Below are 23,902 nucleotides of genomic sequence, written 5' to 3' on the forward strand. Positions count from 1 at the left end.
GGAACAATCATTAGTTAGTGTCTTTGAGCTACTTGTTTGACTACCAAAGTCACCGAACTCTTTGATGCAATCACACAAGAGTTAATCCTTTATTATAAACTCTGTTAGTTTCAGTGATGAAAACTGGCACACGAAAGAAGCCTGGGACTTGAGAGAACAGTACAGCATGAAAAGACTTCACAGAGATAATGACAAGAACACAGAGAAAAAAAACACATCCTCTCCGTCTTCGACTAAAGTAGATGCCACAGTCTTTAACCACCTAATGTGATCAGGCGTCTGTCTGTCAGATGGCAGAGCTCCCATTCACTCTTTCTTCTTTTTTTTTTTTTTTTTTTTGCAAAAATAAAAATGCAATATGCAGCTCTGTTGGAAAAATGCCAGCGCTCCTCTCAAAATGCCGCACCTGAGCTGCTCATCTGCAGCTCATGACCTGGAATAAATGTGATCCCTAACAACCAAATTAAAGTCTGATGTAAATGCCAGACTCATTTTCTCATCAACTCGGTAACACACAACCTGACAGCCCGACAACTCAGGACTTGTAATTCCTCTCTGATTCTCCAAAACATACGGGGCTATAAAAGGTATTTAACATTTACATTGACAATGAATTTCCAGGCGAATTGCCCCTCCGAGATGTTCTGTCATGCTTATTTCAGTGTTCCTTGCAGAGGCAAGTAAGAAACAGATGGTTGCTCTCTGTATGTCTTCATTTGTTTCACTCCAGTGTCTCTCTGCGAGAACATTAAGACAAAGCTGGAACAATATTGAGTTTTTTATGTTTAATTTGGGACTTAAATGCAATAGTCCTTATTGTACTAAAGTTATATAAATGTCATAAATAAATTAACAAATAGTAATTCCCATGGAGCATTAAAGTTTAATTTCAGTTCTTTAATATCCTGAAAAAGAAAAAAATTAATCAGGATGGAGGTAAAAAGTGAATGAAAATCCATTTAATATTCCAATAAACTAATGTTAACATACAAAGGTGGAAGAACTACTCAGATCTCTTGCTTGAGTAAAAGTAACAATACTATAGTGTAAAAATACCCTGATGTAATTAAAGTCCTGCATTCAAAATGTTACTCAAGTAATAGTTTAAAAGTGTTAGCATCAATATATATATAAAGTACCAAAATAAAGGTACCTATGATACAGAATGACCCAGTTCAGAATAATATACATTATTGCATCATAATCATTAATGTGTTTATCACTTATAAGTTGCAGCTGATTAAAGATGAAGCTCATTTTAATTACTTTATATACTGCTATGTGTATCTTTAATAGTAGTGCGTCATCATTTATTAGTTGAATTTAATTTTTATTAATAATTTATATCTTTAAAGTAACTAACTAAAATAATTAATCCTGTGGGGTAATTGTGATTCGTTACAATGGCTCCAGTGTAAAGAACAGAGAATTATAAGAACTGAGAGTATGAAATAAAATTACGTAAATATAAATCAATGAAATAAAATAGAAATGAAAATGTGCATTCAATAAAAAAAAAATATAATGTGAGTTAGGCTACAGTGTTTAACACTACTACTTAAGATGTTAAAATCTTAGAAAATAAAATGTGAATTGTCACTGTGCCGAGGCTGGAAGTGTGACATTTAACTACAACATATACATCAATAGAATGAACAAGAATACAATAAGATTAAACATGAGAAATATGCACCATAAAGTCGCATACTGAAAAATATTATACAGTTGAATAATTGCACTCAAAATGTGCAGAGTGCAAAGGCTGCTGGAATACGTATGTGATGATTATTGTGACAGGTATCTTTATATACATGAGGTGGGTGGTTATGACAGTATAAACAGTGTGCACAGTGATGTTGCTAATATTTAAAAGCATCTCTGTGTACACTGTGTCTTTACCATGCTGCATATACTACATAAACTTATGTGAAATAACTTCCATTATTACACTGATTTATTTCCTGTGTTTTATAATGTCAAATATTAAAAACATTTGAGTTCCAATGCTGAGTGGTGTAAAACCTTGAAATGATATTTTGATACAGAATTTGCTTTCTTCTGCTTGTGTCATTACCATGTTGCATATTTTAAATCAGTGCCATTATAGAGCTGCACACAGTGTTTCCTTCAGTATCTTTTCCTTAAAGACTGCCAATTATCTGGCAGTACAAAGAGAGCAGCCAGGGAGGAGACATTTTAAAAATCAGTATGAGAGAATAAATGGCTCAGCTGGTCTCAAAAGTCAACCAGGCTAATTGAATTTGAATCCCAAAACAGGTCTCCATGCTGAATTTAATGTGCATTGCAGGTGGGGCTGCAGTATTTTCCCAGACTCGGATTTAATTATATATTTCTTATTATTTCTGTCCCAAAGGCAGCGCTTTGAGTTGTCGCGTTTACTCATGGATTTAAAGCCTATTACTTTGTGGGCACTTGAGGATGTAAAGACATCTACTCGCGTCATTTCACTCGGGCGGGAATGTGGGGCTGAGAAAACACACATTTCAAAACACTTGCTTTTATGTTTGCAGAGAGCGAGCAAGTGTGTTGGTGCATGTTTATGACATGCATTTGGACGTCTGTCTTTTACATTTATTGAAAAGCCTGACTAGGAGACACGCACATTTACCGTTCCCTGTAGAAATGCCTCTGCTGCAGCAGTTTCTGCCTCATCTCTAAGCAAGCATGAAAGCCATGACGGAGATTTAAAAATCTGTGGTAATGTGCGTTTATCAGCCTGTGATAAATGAGAAATGTATTCAAAGAGATGAAAAGCTGTCTGTCAAGATATTTCAGATCCTCTTTAACATAGCTCCAAAATATGTGTGTGTGTGTGTGTGTGTGTGTGTGTGTGTGTCAGTAAGGCAAGAGAGAGAAAATTGGGGACATAACTTGTTCACTCTTAAATTTTTCTCCTTTAATGATTAAAAGCTCATTATGAGGGTCTCCTGTGTGTGTACTTGCCGTATGTGCACATCAATGTACCTGTTACTGTAGGTTTCCACATTGTGCATGTGTTTATGAGTGCATGTGCAGTCTAAAGGTATCTTCAGTGTAACAAAATTACCCCCTTATTCAACACTGAGAAAACACATAATGTCACGGCTCAGACAGAGGTGATACAGGAAAAGAAACGCATGGTGTTCATGTACTTCAGACAGTGTATAAGACACCTGTTGCAGTATTAGGTGCATCATGATTTTCTCCTATGATGGTTGAGATGGAAGTGTATTATGTTCCCAGGGTCCTATTTTCCCCTGTTCATTTTTCTGATAATATACAATGACCCTCCTGTTCTTCTCTTGCCACTTTTTTGTCACTCTCTCACAAGGTGATATGCGCACTGGGGCCCAACGTAACTACATTACGCCACTGATCCTCATAATATCTTTTTTTTCTAATTTATTGGGCTGTTAGTTATTTGGAAACTGTTCTCCCAACAAAAACAGCAACGATATTTAGACAAAGACGTTAGGGAACATCTTTCTTAGAGCTGGGGAACATAGGACCCTGGGACGATAGGAATGACCTCACTTAGGGGAATGCATTCTTTTAAGAAAGTCCATGAATATAATCCATATGAATGCATGTGTGCGCATATGTGGACAAGTGAATTTGTGTGTGTGTGTGTGCACGCAGATATGTGTTAGGACTCAATTGTCCCTCAGTGATTAATTTGGTCGTCTGTTTCTTTGCAGCTTCTCAGTGGACAAAGGAGCCTCCGCAGCAGGAAAGGTGAGATTCATAAGAACTCATTTCCTCTTTGTGTGTGTACGTGTGTGCACTCTAAACACAGCTCTATGCGTGTGTGTGTGTTTGTGTGTTTCTGCTGGGACATGATAAATCAATCCGGCTACCTGACTGTTTGTTAACTCCCACACTGGCCCAGAAAATGGAAATGAAGAGTGACGATGGGTCACTAGTGTCACTGAAACTCTTTTGTCAGGATTTTGTCATTGATTGGGAACGACTGAGCTGCGTCTGTCAAGTCTCACCTTTTGCCCACAGGGAATACATTTTAAAGTCTTGGCTAAGAAAAGCTCATGAATTGTCACGGTATCAATAAACATGAGCATTTTTTTATTCCTTTTATTAATGTATAATCCCAAATTCTGGTCAGTCAAAACACTGATAAAGTAATAACAGTGATGAGGATTAAAGAGCAGCTGATTATTGAGTGATCAGTGATAACTGATACATGTATACATGCACATTTACTTTGTTATTTGTTGTCATAACATATACTGTAAGTGGACAGCAAACCAAAAAAGAAATTGTTGCAGTGATGAAATAAGCTGATTATTTAGTGGATCCACAGAAAAATGTACAACAATTTTGGTATTCAGTTGATGTTTTAATTAATTTAAAGGCCAAACATGATGGTTTCAGCTCTTCACTTTGCTTTTTTGGTGTAAATCATTGCCAATTCAGAATATTGGGGGTTTAGACTGTTGTTTTGGCTAAACATGCAGTTTAAAGTCATCACCTTGGACTCCAGGTTTTCTATAATGGCCAGTTTTCCCAGTTTGAAATATATTTGATGAGCAATGTAATGCAATAAGCTTTATTGGCATGACATCTTTTATGTTTTGCCAAAGCACAGTGACAGTGAAAATTCTAAAATAATTAACACAGGGTTCCTACGCAAGTATGGAAAGTATGGAAAAGTATGGAAATAAATTTGATCAGTTTCCAGGTATTAAAAAGTATGGAAAATGAAAAAATAAAGTATGGAAAAATATTTATGTTTCCAGACTATTACCACTGTTCTAAAATACTGTTTTCTAAAATAGAAAATTAGATATTTCCAAAAATAATTTAATCAATCCGGACCGTGTTTTATGCCGGGTCAAGCACAGTTTGTGTGAGAGCAAATGTCTCAGAAAACATACCGTCCCTTTTACCTGATTGACAAGTGGTATGTCCAGTCCGCTGCCCCATGACCCTCCTCCAGCCCCCCAGGTATCAAGTTTCACTCCAACACTGCACCTTCGACAAGAAGACGAGTTTCACGTGGTTCACAATGGGTAGATGCAAGTTTTTGGGTGGATGGCTTGACAATACCGTATATAAATACTGGTTGGCCAAGGATTCCCAATTCACACACAGAGTTAGATGCAAGCTTTGTGTGAAATCGTTTGACATCGCCAACATGGGGGAGAAGGCGATTCTGAGCCACATAAAAGGAAAAAACACCAACGTCTCGTTACTGCATCGCTTGCACCCAGAGTCCCAACCTTTTTGCCTCAGCCCAGACATTGAACTTACCTGAGTTTTTATTTGCATGCCATTATGGTACTTGGCTACAATCACCTATTAAGAATAATTAAATATGATGTGAAATATGATACACTGATATATTTACTCAGATGTCCATATTCTCTGGAAAAAAAAAAAAATGCCGAGAAATTAGGGTATGGAAAAGTATGGAATTTTGAAATTCCAAATGTGTAGGAACCCTGTTAACAGCAATGTTTTATTACAAAAGTATAGACATACATTTTAAAGGAAAAAAGACTCATTAAGTGAAGGGGTAAATAAAAAGGCAGAGTGTGATCTGTGATGAGATGAACTATATGTTGTTGTGTTGCTTGTCTCTTAGGCTGTGACATGCACTGACATATCTTGCAGCAGCTGTTGCATTTCAGTCTGGTCAGAGATTGTATTTAAAAATCTTGGAGTTTACATTTAGTTTTTGTGAATTACTTTGTTCTGACGTCTTCATATGTAGCAAGAAGTGTTGCTCTGTCTCCACCTGTCTCTGAGGACAAAGCTGACATAGCCTGTCTTCTCTGGGCAGCCAGGTCTGCCTGTGTCTGCCAGTCTCTATGGCCAGGCTGTGATCCTTGAGTCTGTACTGTTTAGAGCCAGTTAGCACTGAAGTTTGATTTGGGACTTTGTGCCAGTGTCCAATAGTTGATGTAGCTTTCTTTGTCTTTAGCTATAATTTGTTTGGCACTGGATTGTGTGAGGGTTGTCCTGAGGCCTTGTGCTGTTAGAGGAGGTGAGCCTCAGGAACAGCTGGCTGAGAGGACTCCTCTCTATGTTCTCCTCTTGGCAGAGGAGAGCCTTGTAATGGCAGGAATTGAAGTCACTTGTTTTTAGGTGTTTGTAGAATATAATTGCTCTTTTTAGTTTCCTAATTAAAAGGTGGAATTGACCGGGTTCAGCTCGGCATGCATTGTAAGGAGTGTTCCTGTGGACTCTGAGTATGCTCTTGCAAATCTTAGTGTGTAGGAATACAGTTGGGTGTTTGTCCCATTTTTCAAAGTCTTGATTTACAAGAGGACCCCACACCCAATGTTAGTTCAATTATAGATTGAAATATTTTGATCCAGACTCTGATATATATATATCTATGTTGTAATCGAGGCTGAGAGCAGCACAGACCAGAAGTGAGCTAAACAGATCACCTTGGGTTTTACATTTGATTGTATCCATAAGATCTAATGTTTTCGTCTTTAGGGATTAACCCCCAAGCATTAAAATCCCAAACTAGTTACTTTACACTCACCAAATCCACATACTATACTATTTTGACATCATCAGTACCCCCAAGACAATCAAACACACCCCATCAGCAAAACCAGGCTTTTTGTTTTTGCTCTGTACCACGAATCTGTCCTTAACTCACTCACCATACGGTACTTCTTCTGTTCTTACCGTTGACTTTGGCTGTGACTTTGCAAAGCAAGAGATAGATTGTGTTGGAATGGAGAAATAAGAGGAAAGTTGGAGGAGACAGCAGCTGACGGGAGAGAAAGAAAGGGGGCAAGCAGGAGGGAGAGCTCACTTTTCATTATGGGGGTTCTGATGGACAGTCTTTTCCTGACAGAGAGGGGAGGCAATGTACTGCTCTGAGAAACAACAAAGAAGGAGACGGTGGATGTGGGAGGTAGAGGAAAACATTTCCTTCAGACTTGGGTGCAAAGTAGTGATGGGTGGACCGATTCTTTTCAGAGGATCGGTGCCTTTGAGTTGATACATGTAAATGTATTGAACCTTTTGAGTTTTCAAACTGTGTGCAGAATGTGGTGTCAGTTTCTCCCTGGCATGCACGTTTGACAGCTGGTGCTACCCCCCAACAAAACTTCTCTTAAATCTGTTACTAGTCATTATGTAATATCTAAGAGACAAAATATTCATTCTAATGCATTGATTCAGCATCACACATGTATGTAGGTAAGCAATGTAAGCTCAGTAGGATGATACAGAAACATCACTGCCTAATGGTCTGTCGCTCATTATTACCTATTACCATGTTTAAACGCTGTGAGCAATAAAATCCAACAAATCTTCTTTGTAGTGTCCCTGTTGTTTCTACATTACAACCTAAAGCTCATGAACACACCAAAGTTAGAAGAACAACCATTCAAATGGCATGTAAACGCACCATTGGCCTTGACTGGCAGAGGTGACTAGAGTCCAGTTGCTTCTCAGTCACTTACCGTAACAGGCAGCATGGGCAGTAACCTATGACAATAGCAAATGGGAAAAGTCAGGATTCATGAGCGCTCAGATGTTTGACAGGCTGACCCAGTACATACTGGACACTAAAAAGAGTTGTTTAAAATGATTTGTTCAGGATTTTAAAAGATTATTTTCATGGCTTTTAGCCTTTATTTGATAGTGTGAGTGAAGTGTGACAGGAAAGGGTGTGTGAGAGGGGATAACATGCAGCAAAGGGCCCTGGGTTGGACTCAAATACTGGCTGCTGTTGGAAGTATGCAGCCGTTGTACATGCACATCCTACAAGGTGAGCCGCTATATGCTAAGAGAGTTTGAATGTAATTTATAGACTTTGTTTTAACCTGTTAGCCGTACAATGCATTAACAGTTTGCACTCTTTGTCAAAGGTGCCCTTTTCAGTTGGAAAAAATAAGATGGATTGTTTAAGGAGCTCCCTTATCAGCAGCTCTGGGATAAAGGGGGCTATACAATATGCATACAATAGATGTTGCAGTGTGTTTTCCATGCAGGCTGCCAAATCTACTCAACAAACCAACAAATCTTCATATATCTTAACAACAAACTCTGTGGTTAAGGTCTGTTGAGCCAAGTTCAGACCAGGGATTCGTGACGAGATGAGTTGAAACAGCCAACTACTTGCAATGCTTAAGTTTAGGCACTGCTTGCTCAAGGACCATGAAAGAATCCAACACTGTTGGTAGGGGACAGAACACAAACCAGTAAATCTTGTCTTAGGTGAAACTTGCTAGGGTCTCAGGTTCTTCCCATTAGTTTCCCTAGTTCTGTTTCCTCTTGTCTCTGTAGATGGTAAGCCAGAATCTTTTGCTCAAGCTAGTGATCATCATGACAAATCTTTACTTCAGCTTATGCCATATGTGTCTGTTCATTGACTTTGTATATAATCACGGCACCACTGTAACTTTGTGCATAACAACATCATGCATCATTTAAGACAATATGCATAAGTACAGTTCATTTATAAGCATTTGAACCAATAACCAATGCTGTCATTGTTCTCCATCGACATTAACACATCAGTTACAACTGTATATGAATTACCTGATGTTTGGATTTCATACCTGTTAACCCAGCAGCAATACAGCTTTTGTGTGGTGGTTGTGTGTAAAAAAGCATTTTATACTCTTCAGCAGCCTCCACTAGTCAGCCCGGAGAATTTATGACCACTTGGTTGCTTTTATCCTCTCCAAGGATTTACAGGTTATTGCTTTCCTTTCCAGTCTCTTGATGAAAAACTGCCAGAACTGTGGGGTGGGACTGTAGACCTGACTAGATGACACTGTTAAAAAAACACAAAGTACACTAAAGACTGAATAGCAAAGAGGGGTGAGAAATACTGGCTTACTATATTTTCTACCAGTAATGGCTGTCATGCAAAACTCTGCAGTGTTTCTGAAACTTTCCCTCTGGAGAGCATCATGTGTGGGACCTGTACTGTTTATATGGAAATGCTTTTTTTTTCTTTTTTAGATTGTTTGGCATTTCTGCTTAATTCTGCCATGTAGTTCACTGTGAAATCAAAGTGACGTGACAAAGGTTTCAAGTTTAATGTGAGCCTTTGATGTTGCAGTTTATGACTGGTGTCTTTGTTTCACAGGTTTCATATCTGCCCTCTCAGAGTCTGTGCATCACAATGAGAGCTAGGAGTTTGAGACAAAAATTCGTTTAGACATTCTCCTCAACAGCTCTAGTTACATGACATTTATGATTTGTGATCATAGTCTGTAAGAAAAAAAATAATGGACATAGCCACTGTGACTTCACCCGTTGCGGACTCGTGGTTTGAAAGCCTCAAGTCTGGCATTTTGCCTGTTGCCATTTATGCCTTTTATGGAGCCATAAGTTACCATATTTGGATGCTAGCTGCTAGCTTAGTTATTATAGTGCACTTACAGTCTATGGGTAACTGCGATATTACTAATGCTAATGCTAATTTTCAAAAAAACAAGGTCAAAACCATTAAAACTAAGTTTACGTACCAGAAAAACGAATATCCAAATCCTGAGAGAGCTTTTTAGGACAAACAAATGCTGATAATAAGTTTTTTAGTCAACCACAATGTTACAATTTACTTTAATAAACTGAAAACACACTCAAACAGCAACACCAGCTGAACAGCTACACCAACAATACGCCCTTAACTCTTTGCGTTAATAATTTGTGTTATGAATATGTAAACAGTATACATAAAACTAAAGAAGTGACACTTGAATTTGTGTATTTTCATGAAAAATAACATTTCGGTCAAGAGCTGAGAAAAATGCATTTTTGTCAAAGACTTTGATTTTCAAGAACAAAATCAATTTCACATTTACATTTTTTGTTTTTTTCTCATTTCCTCACGTCAGTTCGAATTGTATAAATGAAAATGATAGGTATAGCAGAACACGTTGTCATGTTCAGTGATCGTTCAGTGTTCTGTTGTCTCCCTCTTCTCTGTGGTTGTCTTGTCTGTGTGTCGCTGTCACCGTCATGGAGATCCCATTTTGTCCCACCAAACTTGTTCGTGTCTGCAACAATCTCTGCATCTCTGTAAACAACATCTTCTTCCAGTTTCCAGCGGATCTTTTTCTGTGTTTGTTTTTGGACACGACAGTGCTATTCTATTTCTGACACAGGGAACACAGATCGCCAGAATATTGCATCTATGGCAGGGAAGCATTATGTCATAAGTGATCTCATGATCTCAATGGCTCGGATAGTGTTAAAGATGCATAACTTTAAGCCTTAATAACATTTAAAAGGGTGAGGTATGTTACTAGTCAGCCTCAAGTGGCCATTAGAGGAACTGCAGTTTTTGGTACTCCCACGTTGCTGATTGTTTGTGATCAAGCAAAATAATCCTGTCAAGTGTTCCGTCAGTCTAATGTGTAAAAAAATAAAAAAAATAAAAAGATAAGGTTTGAGCCTGTCCTGATTTCCCAGCTGAGGTGATGGTGCAAATCAGTAACCTTTATAAGACATTGTGCAATCCACTCAGGTTTAACAGCGAACCCTCACATAAAAGCCCTGTCAGGTGTGAGACATTACACTGACAGTTCATTTAGAACAGCCTCTATGAGGGGAGAGCGGAGAACAAGCCAATTCTAAAATTCAAAAGAAATCATTATCATCAGCTTCAAAGCTCATATTTGTTAGATTATCTCCTCTCTTTTCCTTTGTGGCTATCAACGCAACATCATGATAACACTAATGGTTAACTAATTAGTTTCTCTCCCCTATCCAGCCCTTATTTCTGTTATTTACAGCAGAGCGGGGCAGTGCAGATAATAAAACAGAGAGTTGTTCAGCCTCTATTGCCAAGACAATTCATGAGAACAATACATGCTGTGCCCCTGGACTTCACAAATTGCAGCAATTCAGAATTTTCTCTTTTCAAGGGATATTTATACCCCAGACAGAAAGGTTATAATGCCCAGAAGCCAGACTCTAAAATATTTGAGGACACTTTTGTCTGCAATATATAATCAGCAGTGTTAGAGATTAGCAGTGTTAATTATCTTATTATTTTATTGCCTTGACCACCAGTGACTGAAACAGCAGAGAGATTCAAGTATTCCTTAAAATTTTCTTTATACATAAACAATACTTAAGCTTCATTTCCACTAAACACTTTCAGTGTAGTACCCTGAGAACAGGTATGTAACCCGGACAGACATGTACCTACACCGTCGATCTGTTTAGCGTTTCCACATCAGACAGTACTCTTAAATAGGCAGGGTTGTTGTTACCCATTGCTTCATCCAGCTGTTGCTGCATTTTCTCTTTACTAACCTGGTCTCACTCTGAAGTCATCAAAATCTGACACTTGGGCGGTGACTTGCGACGTCAGACACTGACAAAAAAAAAAGCCATCCTTTAATGTTAAAGGCATGATACACGTCTGGAAGCCATTATAGTTTAGCGGTGCTCAGCAGTGTCAGGGGCAAACGCGACGGGACAAGGGGTCCAACAAACAGACTTTCACCCTTTTGTTGCCTACCATGGAGGGAAAAAAAAGTCAATTCCTGTTGTTGTACTGACGTAGTGCATATATTTTGAAAGGGACAGTATCTAAATGGTGAATTTCCTGTGAAAACAGGTGTATTTTGAAAGAAGACAGTGCATGTAACAGGCAGAACTTGACATGGCATCCAAGAACATCAACAACCAACGCACCCAGGGTACCTTTAATGTCGTATCTGGACGTGGAAGGTCCATGACCAAATGTCGATATGTGACAAGGTCGGAGTGAGAATGTGTTGTCTTTACCAGTGATGCAGAGCTACATTTGCACCTTGCTGATCATCCATGGAACAGGGTTGCACTCAGCACTGAGTCCTTGTCAAGCAAGAGTGACAATTCTCTCTTGACCAATCAATAGACTGCAGTATATCTAGCTCCACCTTTTAGTAGGGATGCACCGAATATTTGGTAACCGGATATATTCAGTCGAATATTGCAAAAAAACACACATTCGGTATTTGGCGGAATAAGTCAAAAGCAAGGCCGAATAATAGCGGCGTGTTTTGATAACACATTCAAACAGCTTGTGGTGACGGACGGAGTCAAATGTCGGCAGTGTGGCGATATTTTACTCCGTCTGTCACCGCACTCGCATTTGCGACTAAAAATAGTTTTATGTGAGCAAAGTAAATCCTTCAGCACGGTGTGTGAGTACAGATTTCAACCAGCAGCAGAAACGAAAGGCGAATCCTGCCGGTTGTGGGTTGAACGGGGGTCACAGACACGGACAGGAATAGGTCCTGTCAAATACGGCAGCCATAGTGCTCCGCGGCGCAAGATAGCGGCTTACCAGCGACGGAGAAGTCCAGCTCCAATAATATCCTCTTCTTGGTATCACGACTGCCCAAAAGTACCTGGACAGCCGAGCTGTGGCAGCACACAGGAATGTGACGTGTCAGAGGAGAAACGAGCCGTTCACATTTCTCTCTTTGTGGCAGGTAACGTCCACAAACCTCATCGCACTTTAGGGACTGTTCTTTACTTGTCAGGGGAGGAGGGTGGCTGGTTGATTTTTATTTTATTTATTTATTTATTTTATTTTGATCCCCCCCTATGTTAATCACTTATTGATGCTGTTTTTGAAGTATGAATAAGTCAATAAGTAATCTATTCCATTGAAATATCATTGATGTATTATAGAAAAGTGATTTATCTTTTTATAAATGACAAAAGGCACATCTGCCTAATTTTTGCTGTGGTATTGTGATACTACTCAGAACTGTGATACTTTCACTGGTATTGCACAGTGGGTCCCAATTTTGGTACCGTGACAACACTAATCTGGAGGGGGTTCGTCTGCAAAAACTAATGAAAAACTAAACAACGGTATTCAGTACTCGGTATTCGGCCAAGCGTTTAATTTTATTCTGCTTTGGCCACAAATTTTCATTTCGGTGTATCCCTACCTTTTAGTATCGGATCAGTCTGCTAAGTAATTCAACAGAGTTGTGGTAAAAAAAACGTGATTAAATGGAACAGTTCTATTGGTATCAACCACAACCTCTGACATGGAAACACAAAAATAACTCTTTTAATGTATAATGACCTGAACTGAACCGGACTGCTTGGTGGAAATGGAGCTTCAGAGTCTACAGCCATGCTTGCTGCTCTGTGAGACTGTACTTATGCATAGTGATGCTTTGAGTTAAATGCTAATGTCATTATGCTAACATACTCACAGTGACAATGTTAATATGCTTGTGCTAAGTAGGCTTAGTAAAGTCACCATCTTAGGTTAGAGTGTTAGCTACTGTACACAAAGTAGCCCCATAGGTATTGGACAAATTAGAAACTTGACCTTACGGCAGCGCCAAATGAAAAAAAGACAACATAAGCATTCATTTGGAGTGGTGCCTCTGGCCACCTGGTGAATGGAAGTCCAATATTCAGTCGCTTTTAGATCTGTTTTTGCTTTCCACTAACTCCTGAAGGTAATATTTGGCACTTTTGCTGCTAAATGCTCCACCAGCTAGTTGCTAAGTGTGATTGTCTGCAACTCAATTCCCTGTCATTGTGCATTTCTCCAACCATTCGGTAACATATTATGTAGTAGATATGTTGAAACTTTGTATTTCTTTGCATTTCAGTAGTGATGTGGTTATGTGACAGCACAAAACTCTGTTGGTTATGGTTAGGAAAAGATCAGCTTGGCTAGAAATAGCAGGTTTTGGTGCCACAATCACAGCTCAAAACCAAGATCAAAAACAATATACTGTAGCTTCTGAAGCCATAAAAACACAGTTCATTATAAAACAAGGGGCTTCATACACAGTTTGGTTGAGGGACTCTTTGGTTTCTCACTGCCACATAACAACAAATCTGTGAACAAACAACCAGAGCAGAAAAATTTCATTTGTGCAGTAGATGGTCTGTCAGTAACACAGTGGTGTCCGGTCCTCCTTTCTCCATGGGTAGCACTGTCAATATCTTCAAACCAGCAGTTTTTACCTGCTCCTGTCCTCTATAATCCCTCTACATACACACCTCATGGCAACTGAAGTGATTTTGATTCTGGCTGTTATTACAAGGTATCAACACTATCATATTGTTGGTTTGTGTCATGCTGTTTGAACCATGCTGAGCATCCTTTTAAAACGTGTGTCCTACAGACTGACCTCAATGACATACATGTTGTTGCATCAGTAATCATAAGTGGTGGGCATCATTGTCCTTGTGTGTGTTCGTGTGTGCATGTACATCTAAATGCTTTATTTTATATGTTCACATGCATGTGTGTATGAGAGGTAGTGCGTGTATGCATTTTCTGTATGTATGAGTGAATGTGTCTATTGCTAGGTTGTTGTATTTTATGTTCATCTTCACCTGTGCCTCTGTGTTTATAGCCTCTATTTACTCAATCATATTCTTACTTGACCAGTGGTGTCCAACATGAGCATTGTATTATCTGACAAACTTAAACCATATTGGATTCTCTTGAGAGATGTATTATTATATGTTTGTCTTCACCCTGGGTCAGTGGTTCTCAACCTTTTTCATATCAAGGATCCCTTAACTGATATGCTTTAGGACTTACATTTGATAAAATTTTGCTTCATTGACCCCTATCTCAAAAGATTTTGGATGCTGAATGGGATTAAGACCAGACCAGTTGTCAAGTACAGTTGAGGAGATAAGCATGGAGGTGAAACCTTCAATCAGAATAGTCACTCTTGTCACTCCTACACATACTGGGTTCACTTCTGTAGTGGATTAAATAGTGAAAATAAACTATTCCCCATTTTTGGGGACCTCCTGGAACTTCTTCCAGGACCCATGGTTGAGAACCACCCTAGACTATAGCCCAGTTCAGACCAAAGATTTGTGACGAGATAAAACAGTTTTAAAACATTGCAGAGAAAAGTTGCAGCTGCAACTGGCTAGTCTGAGCTTGACTAAAGCCGGCTGATGGTGTCAACTGTAACTCATCTGATCAAATTGCCAGCAGCTGGTTTTAGAACATAAAGCACATCGTCTGTTTCTACAGCCAATCAGGTTGTAGTGAAGTCCCCTGGTCAAGTCAATATAACAGCTTGCTGCAGCAGGTCCGGCATTCCGACTGAGCCCTCTGTTTCCATCCCAGCGGTGTGCCGGTTGCTGCTGTTGCTCGCTGTATAGCTCATGCCCCCTCACGCACACATTCTCATTGACTGATTAACTGGCATTGGGTTTCTTTGTATTATTGTGGCGTATTTTTTAATAAATACACTCCATCTCATGCTCGTTTTTTGCCATTTCCTCACTACTACAAATGCAGCTGTAGCCAGTATCTCACTTGCACTATCCTCATTCATATTTTAAGACGCTACAAATTATATTCAGCCACAAAGTAAGCCTGACAAGCTGGATATCAGAGTGGAAGTGCAGACAGTTGTTGCATAGAGATGATACACAGTCTCATGTAGTTGCATCGGTGTGAACTGGCAGAACATTGCAGAATGGCACATTGCAAGTAGTTGCATGTTTCAACTCAACTTGTCGTGAATCTTTGGTCTGAAAGACATTCTGATGAGAAACTTTCTTAAAATAATGACTTAAGGGGCGATCACACAGAAATGAGACTCTAGAGATGCGGACGCTTCAAAGACGCTTGAAACGCTGGAAGCGCTTAATCAATGCGCGCAAGCTACTGGCGTCTGACGTTCAAAAAGTTGAAAATATTTTAACTTTTCAGCATCTAAAAAGAAACGTCTACAAAAACGCGCATCTTAAAAGACGCCGGAAAAACGCCCGTCTAAAAAGATGCTTCAACGCCAGTCAGACGCGCCGTATCATAGGAAAAAATAGGTTTTACTGGTGTCACGTTTCTGGCGTTTCATCCCGGTGTGTTGGTTCTCATTGTCTTTACAAACTACCTCATTATATTGGCAAAGGTAAGTCATTATTTTGGAAAATTTTTCATTATTTTAAGATACTAATTTATTATTTTGAGCTAAGTAAGTCATTAGTTTGAGAAAGTTTCTCAATACAATGACTCACAGGCCTTTTTTTTCATCACACTGTCAGAAATGGACTTCCATACTAGACCTGTCACCTGTCAGAACTTTAGCATTAGGAATCTATTGTCAGTTGTTTGCTTGTTTGCTTGTGTTACCATGGAGACACAGCTGTCAATCAAATCGGATCAAACCACAGCCAAACAGTCCTGAAGCAGCTTAGCTGAGCTTTTGACAATCAAATATGTATTCATATACAATAAATGGTGATTTGTTTCTAATTTAAGAATATTATAGTGAAATAAACTGTGGCCAGGAATATTAGGACACTGTGTGCATTTGGTCTGGGGCTGTTTTTTTTATGGTTTGGCTCCTTTATTCCAGGGAAGGTAAATATTAATGCCACAGTATACAATGATATTTTTAAGTATACTGTGCTTTCAACTTTGTGGCAACAGTTTAGAGGCGACCTTTTCCTGTTTCAACGTGACAATTTCCCCATGCACAAATACAGGCCAATAAAAAAAATGTTTAAAAAATGTGCACAAAGCCCTGACTTCAACCACCTTGGACACTAATACCACCAATTGTTCATCAAACTCCTATTTATGTAATATTTTGATGTCCCCATACTGTTGTGTATTTAAGTTTTCAGGTGCTTTATTAAAAAACACAAAGCCTTGCTACAGCATTCAGCCAGTGCTACAGCAGCTCTAGAAATCCCTAAGAAGCTTCTAACAACACAGAGTGCTCTTTGAAGGCATAACAGCGCAGGAAATGAAGAAATGTTGTAAATAAATCCACGATTTTTATTATGAGTCAAAGTGTACCAGCTCAGAATAAGCCCAGACATCTAAAGTACATGTAGGTGGACTGGCTGCTGCTCTGTGCCTGTGTTTGATTGTGTCTGAGTGACTCTGTGTTTGTGTGTGTGTGTGCGTGTGTGTGTGTGTGTGTGTGAGAGAGAGAGGCACACAGAGAGAGAGGGCATCAAGAGGGAGAGATATGTAGCAGCAGGGCTTAAGGGCGAGGCAGCAGGGAGAGAGGTGATAATTCACAGCCCTGCTGCTCCTCCACGTGAGCCAGAGAGCCTCGGTTAGAGCCGACCCCCACTGCTAACCTCACACTGTGTCAACACGTCCTCAGCATAAATATTAATCTCTCCCAGAATGATCTGCTGCTGATTGTGCTGCTTAAACAAGCAAAGAGATCTGTGTTCATTTTATAATTTTCAGCATCCCCTTGCCATCGCTCCCTCGGCTGGTGCCCATGGATTCAGCGCATCCCAGCGGTCACATCGCGTGTCCTACCAAACACTCCCCCCACCTCTCCTCCTCCATCCTGTAATTGCAGCCCAAAGGCCAAGCCAGGCCGATAAGATAATTAATTAAGGATAGGTCACAAAGCAATTCTCAATCTTTAATTCTGCTCTGACCCCATTTGGGCCCTGATCTAGAGCAAATGAATGTTGTTTGAGAGACAACAAAATGTGTTACAGCAAATAACAAGCTAAATATTGCTTTTGTCTGTCAAACTTAATTTGCTTATTGCAGCCTGTGATCACTTAGATTTAAAGGTACAGCAGGATGAGACGCCCAAAGGTCAGTAAACTGATTTTAGATGTGCTGAGAATGACAACAATATGAGACGAACGACATGTTTGTCGGCAGTGGCGCACAGTGGTCCCACACAAACTGAAGAGCTTGAAATGGTCTTTCTGAAACCTGAAGGCATTCAAAGATAAACTCCCCAAATTCAGAAACGGCTGGTCCTCAAAACCGAAATCTAGAGACACCTTAAGATGTTCTGCTTTTATCAACAAATCCCTCAACTTGGAAAACTAATGCTACACAAAGCTATCTGGCAAACAAGACAAATGTAATTCAAAGGCCTCTCCTGTTTTGCAGTGGCGAGGCACTTTTGGATTCTCCAAATAAAATCCGCCTGCTAGCATACACAATTCATGATGGACTTACAAACCAGCATGAACAACAAACGGCAAAAATTGGAGTTGGATTCCCACCGCTTGAAAGGAAATGCAAGGTTGAGGCAAAAGTAAAGGCAATAGATGTGTTTGTGAATAATGCTTAATGAAATCCACTCGCCTGAATAGAATGATGAACACAGATAGCACTCCATGAATCTAAATCATAACAAAATTATTATTTACTGAACAACAAGGCTGCAAAGAATTTTTTTTCAGTCTTGGAAAAAAACATACTGTGTCAAAGAGGTGGGCATTACAAATTAATCTGAGTCAGGGTAAAATATGGCAACTTAATCAGAGGTGATGCTATGTTAACCTGTAATGATTATACTTCACACCTAGGCCCACTGTTTTGTGTGTGTGTGTGTGTGTGTGTGTGTGTGTGTGTGTGTGTGTGTGTGTGTGTGTGTGTGTGTGTGTGTGTGTTTTTAGCTATCAACACAATAAAAGCTGCCTGCGTTCTCTTTATATAAGGAAGAAATTGTTCACTCGCCTGTTTCACCCCAACAGCCTCTGAAGGGTGGGCTGTCTATCTAACATGGCAGCGTTCTCGCTGTTGTTGTGACATCCTGTCACTCAACTCATTTTTTTCTGATTGATCACTTGTAAATCTTCAAACAAAGGACGCCCACTGGGATCAACCCTCATAACTGCTTGTTTATTTGACACACAGTTAAGTTTCTCTTTAGATTTTTGTTTATGAAAAATGTAATTTACATTAATGGGTAATAATGGGAGATAATTGGTCAGAACACAAATCTTGTTTGCTTAATGAACATTTCAGTTTTTAAGATTTATAAAGCTTAGATTTTGTGAAGTTGAGCAATAGTTGTATAAATCAGAATATTATGGGCCTATTTTGTTTATCCTCATGAGTATGCAGATGTTGGCACTAGTGCTGCAACGATTAGTCGACTAATCGATGACTAATCGACTATTAAAATAATCGGTGACTATTTTAGTAGTCGGCTAATCGGTTTGAGTCACTTTTCATAGAAAAGTACTATAAAAGTACCCCAAAATACTCTTATTGCAGCTTCTTACGGTCAAATATTGGCAGCTTTACACACTCTTCCATGACAGTGAACTAAAACCCTTTGGCGTGAGTACAAAACAAGACATTAGATGACATAATTTTGGGGTTTGGGAGAGACAAAACGACATTTTTCAACATTTTAACACATTTTCCGATGAAATGATTAGTCGACTAATCGAAGAAATAATCGATAGATTAGTCGACAATGAAAATAATCGTTAGTTGCAGCCCTAGTTGGCACTGTGGTCAGTTAGTGTATACAGCAGTATATTACTGTACATAGCTTTGGTGCATGCAGAGATTGTAGATTCTCTTAATTGTACATTCATTTATTCGTTCATTTCCATAACTGCTTATCCTGTTAGGGGTTGTGGAAGGAAGCTGGAGAAAACCCTGAAACGGGGAGAACATGCAAACTTCACACAGACAGGGTCCCCCACCCCGTTTGAAACCAGGAACCCTCTTACTGCCACTGCACCACATATGTTTGTACAGACATGTAAAAACTTGTCAAAATCAGCTGAGGACAGTTGTCTTTTACTTGCATGGACTTGTAATAATAAGATGTTCATCATGAGGTAAACTAATTTTACTATGAAACAAATTATGCATAGAGGAGTTATATGTGACATAGGATTATTTTAAGTACTGTATGTAGCTATGTAACTTTATCCCAAGGAAATCTGACCCTTAGTTCATGTAAAGAGCAGCTATTTTTAGAGTTTGGCCACTTCAGTTTAGCTTAAAGGTGACATATAATGTGTTTACTTATTTTCTGTCATATGTATAATGTATCTGTGTTGCCACTATAGTTTCAAATAGTGATGCAAACATATGTAAAATGATCCACATGAGCTAAACCTCAGATTTCAGACACTCTGGGCCGAATTCACAAAAGGATTGCGTGGCTTTTGCGGCCGCTAAACCGGTAAAAATGGAGCAAACAGATACGGTCTAATTCACAAAGCACGCGCAGAGGGTGAAATGCTCCACTAACTGCGCTGCCGAGCAGATTGCATCTCGGTACTCCGGTGTTATTTGCATGTATATAATGAGGTAATATGCATGTACACACTTCAAAAGCAACTTTAAATAATTTATTTTACAAAATGGGGGAAACAAACGTTAACAAAAACGGTTCCATAATTCATATTAAATTCAAAAGATAACGAAAAAACAGCTACAGGTGAGAGGGAATAGTGATCAAGTGGTCAAACTTGGTCAAATCCACAGCCTCAACCCATCCGACACTGTTAGACTGACTCACCAGCAGACATCACTACATGAGGGTATACACTATTCAGTACTTTGCCAAACAAAGTCTGCCATTGTTCTGCCACGGTGTTCTTGGTGTAAGGCCAGCATTTATACTTTGCCATGTGGCTAATTGCAATCAGGGGCAAATCAGGGGCAAACTGCACTCAGCTGCCAAACTTTGTGGGCGTGTTACATGTAGCTCCATGCTAATGTCAGGACAACATGTTACCTTTGTTGCCCACGTTGTTTAATTCTCCCCAGTTTTGGATCATTTTCCTGCTAGGACATGTTTAGTTGTGAAGACTGCTATTAGATACAGTCAACTGCAACTTGTAGGTACATGCTAACATTGGTGAAAGATGTAATCGTGGTTTCTGATGTTGTTGATTTCTCTGCAATTTTGGATCATATTCCTGCTGGTATGTGTTTGTTTGTGAAGATTTTGGTCAGGAAGCTTTTATTGGTAATTTTTCATGGTAGAAAGTGCAATTATGCTCTATTGCAGTCGTTCTCTAGCTGCAATGACAGTGCAGAGACACAGAGATTCAGAAGACTTGGAGACACTGACCAATCAGAGCAGAATGTGCTTTTCTGAGAGGGGGACTTAAAAAAAAACAAGGGCTAAAACAGTGTTCCAGACAAAGGGTAGATACAGGTGTTCCAGCATAAACAGTATGAGAAAAATAGTGGGGGTTTTTTTTTCTTTTCTTTTTACATTAGAGCTTGTAAACATCTTTTTGGATGGTAGAAAACGAGCAGAAAATGAGCATGAGAGACAGGCTTTTAAAGTCAAGAGCAATCCAAGTAAAGACACAGATACCAAAGATAAACAGTGTGTCTTACTTTCTTCTCAACTTCTTTGTTTGGGCAGCTTTTCTGTTGGCAGACTGCTGAGGAATTGACGTGATTTAAAAAAGCAAGACATCTGGCAGCCTGTTAAATGTATTTCTGTACTTCTATATAATATCAAGTTTATAGATACCCAGATTTGAACTCTGCCATCTGTATGCTGGTGCAGAGATGCTTGTTTCAGTGTGATTTCCAAACCGACAGATTTTGCCCATCAGCCGCTCTTCTCCACTGATATATTGATACTTCCGAGACGGCTGCAGCAACAACCTGCGGCTGAAATATGTCTGTGCACAGCTCATCACAGTCTGAACTAAACAACATCAACTGAGAACTCACGAACAACATAAATACTTTATCAATACTTTGAGAGTGAGTCTGATGAGGATTTAGAGAGTCTGTAAAAGTAAAGTCTCTCTTAAGAAATGTTGCTTTACTTAAGTGTTATCGTCGTCCCCAAGCAGCAGTTTGTGACTGAATTAAGACAAGAAGCCTATTGTTTTTCAGGGGTAGTTGTCTCAATCTTAAGTTCTGAGGTTTATGTTAAGATGTCCGTTCATATTTTGGAAAACTGGTCAAAAGGAGTGTGTTGAATTTTTCCAAGATGCATGATTGTCACAGTAAAATTACTTTCTTTTTCACCTCAGAGATGAGACATTCATTTATGGCAGTCCTGTACATGCCCTTGACATGGTATCCAGTAATGATATGCATGCTGTGCAGTATTAAGCTATGCTAGGAGCGTAGCTTGAGGGAAGGCATAGTCTGTCAGTTGGTCCACCACTTTGATGCAGACTAAAAAAATACCTCAACAACTACTAGATAGTTTGCAGTTTGGTACAGACCTCAGGTTCTCAGAGCATGAATCCTACTGACTTTGACTGTCGGTGATTCTCTCACTTTTCCTCTAGCGCCACCATGAGGTTAACATTTGTAGTTTTTAATTAAATGTCTTGAACTGCTGTATTGCATGCAATTAAAGTTACTACAGATATCCAAGTCCCCTTAGAATCAATTGATCAGTGACAATGACATTCTGATGAGCCTCAATTACACTTTGTTCATTAATTAGCGCTGTCATTTTATGTTAGCACGCAGATGTTAGCATCAAGCTTAAAGCCCCAGTACAGGCTACCAGCTGGCATGGCTGTATGTCTAAAAAGTTTGCTGCAATGCTGCTGCTGTTTCAACCTATGCAGTCCATCCTAAATAACAAATGTTTGATGCTAGAATGGATGGTCTTGAGGGACAATGGAGGGGGGTACAATATGGATCCCTACAGGACGAAATGTTGTCCACAGCTCCACATCCAGGGATATGTGGACACTGGAGGTAAGCTGACAGAGGGCCCTCCGGTGGAGGAGCAGAGCAAAGCCTCTGTCAGTGGGGCTTGCAGGAGGCTGCTTCGGGCCTGTGGGATAGAGCCAGGCAGCTGAGAGTCAAGCCAGAACCTGCAGAGCGTGCTGGAGGCTTTACCAGGGCTGAAGAGGCAGTCCCAGCGGGTGAGAGGAGAGCCAGGGTCCGCAGAGCATGTTGGAGAACCAGAGGGATGGCAGGAGGTCTGCAGGGTCCATGCCCACAGCTGAGTGCCTGCTGTCGGTGATCCTCTGATGTCCTCACAGCCCTGGATGTGGAGCCTTGGCTTTTCTCTACTCACTCCGTCTGTGACTGCCTCTCCAGCCCGACACTCTTGCATTGTCTTGTGCAAGAATGGACAACTGATAACAGAACCACCAATCACAGCAGAGTGTCCATATGTCCCTCCAGATCATCCATTCCAGCACCAACCAAAACAAATATGTAAAAAGTGCCTAACGATTTTCAATGCCAGTGAGGTTTTACGCCATCTCATTTGTCAGTTGTAATTTCATTCCTCTCTATAATTGACATACATTGTTGTGGTAGTGATTCGAGGCTTCTTCTTTCTCGATGAAGTCCTATTCAGTTATCCAGCATATCTAACCTAAGTGGGTCTGCTTTAACCAACTGTGAGGTATGTTAAAATGAGCAGTCTGCAGCTCTATTTAAAAAAGAAAAGCTTACAGGACTTGGTTTTTAGATGTTTTTGATTAAATCATTTGATTCATTCAACATAAATTCCATTAAAATACCTGAATGGAAATGCGAAGTCACATCTATTAGTTTTCATGTCAAATATGTATAAAGATTTCATTTCTGTGTAATGCAATGTATGTAAAGTATGAATAAGGTTGTCAGTCATTAGCAGCAGAGATGCATTGTGGTTCGACATGCTGTCCCATAACCATGAGGTCATATGTTTTGTGGCTGCACACTGTAAATCAGCCAGTCCTATAAGAGCACCAGGCAATTACATTAAACAGTAAATTTTGATCCCGTCCCAGATATTGATTTTGTTATATAATATATTATGTAATGTATGCTAATAATTAGTTTTCTGATGCATTAAAGAGTTTAGCAGATGTGGCTGCTCTCTGAGTAGTCTCTCACAGAGGGTTGAGAGAAGCTCTTGCAGTGATAAGCGACTCTTACTGTATCTCTCCCTTTGATGAAGTTGATCAGCAGTGCTAAAGTGCGATAACAGCAGGGTTGATTTCACTTTTGGCGGTGTGTTCGGGTTGATATCAACGCTGGTTTTAGCCTTGTCATTGAGCAAGCACACAAGGGCTGACTCCATGGCTTGAAAACCCTTCTTTTATGCTTACTTTCATCTATGATGGGCTTTTACTTTTTCATCTAGTGGAGGGACATTACAGCTCGTAATGTGATTAAATCAGAACACAGTCACCCAAGAAAATATAGGTATCTGTCAGTTTCGTTGTGGAGAGTGCCAGTGTTGTAATAAATACGTCTGTTATCATAACGTCT

The 23,902-nt window shown here is 39.6% G+C and overlaps 1 protein-coding gene across 2 annotated transcripts in view; it reads left to right on the forward strand.

The window, feature by feature from the left end:
- Positions 1-23,902, forward strand: part of whrna (whirlin a) — a 243,752-nt gene that overhangs the window by 171,560 nt on the left and 48,290 nt on the right. For both annotated transcript variants that reach the window (XM_049604182.1, XM_049604183.1), the window contains exon 5: positions 3,699-3,735. In XM_049604182.1, coding sequence (XP_049460139.1) covers positions 3,699-3,735 — 37 coding nt within the window. The remainder of the gene's footprint in view (positions 1-3,698; positions 3,736-23,902) is intronic.

This window comes from Epinephelus fuscoguttatus, linkage group LG18 (genome assembly GCF_011397635.1).
Source record: "Epinephelus fuscoguttatus linkage group LG18, E.fuscoguttatus.final_Chr_v1".
Classification (NCBI taxonomy): Eukaryota; Metazoa; Chordata; class Actinopteri; order Perciformes; family Serranidae; genus Epinephelus; species Epinephelus fuscoguttatus.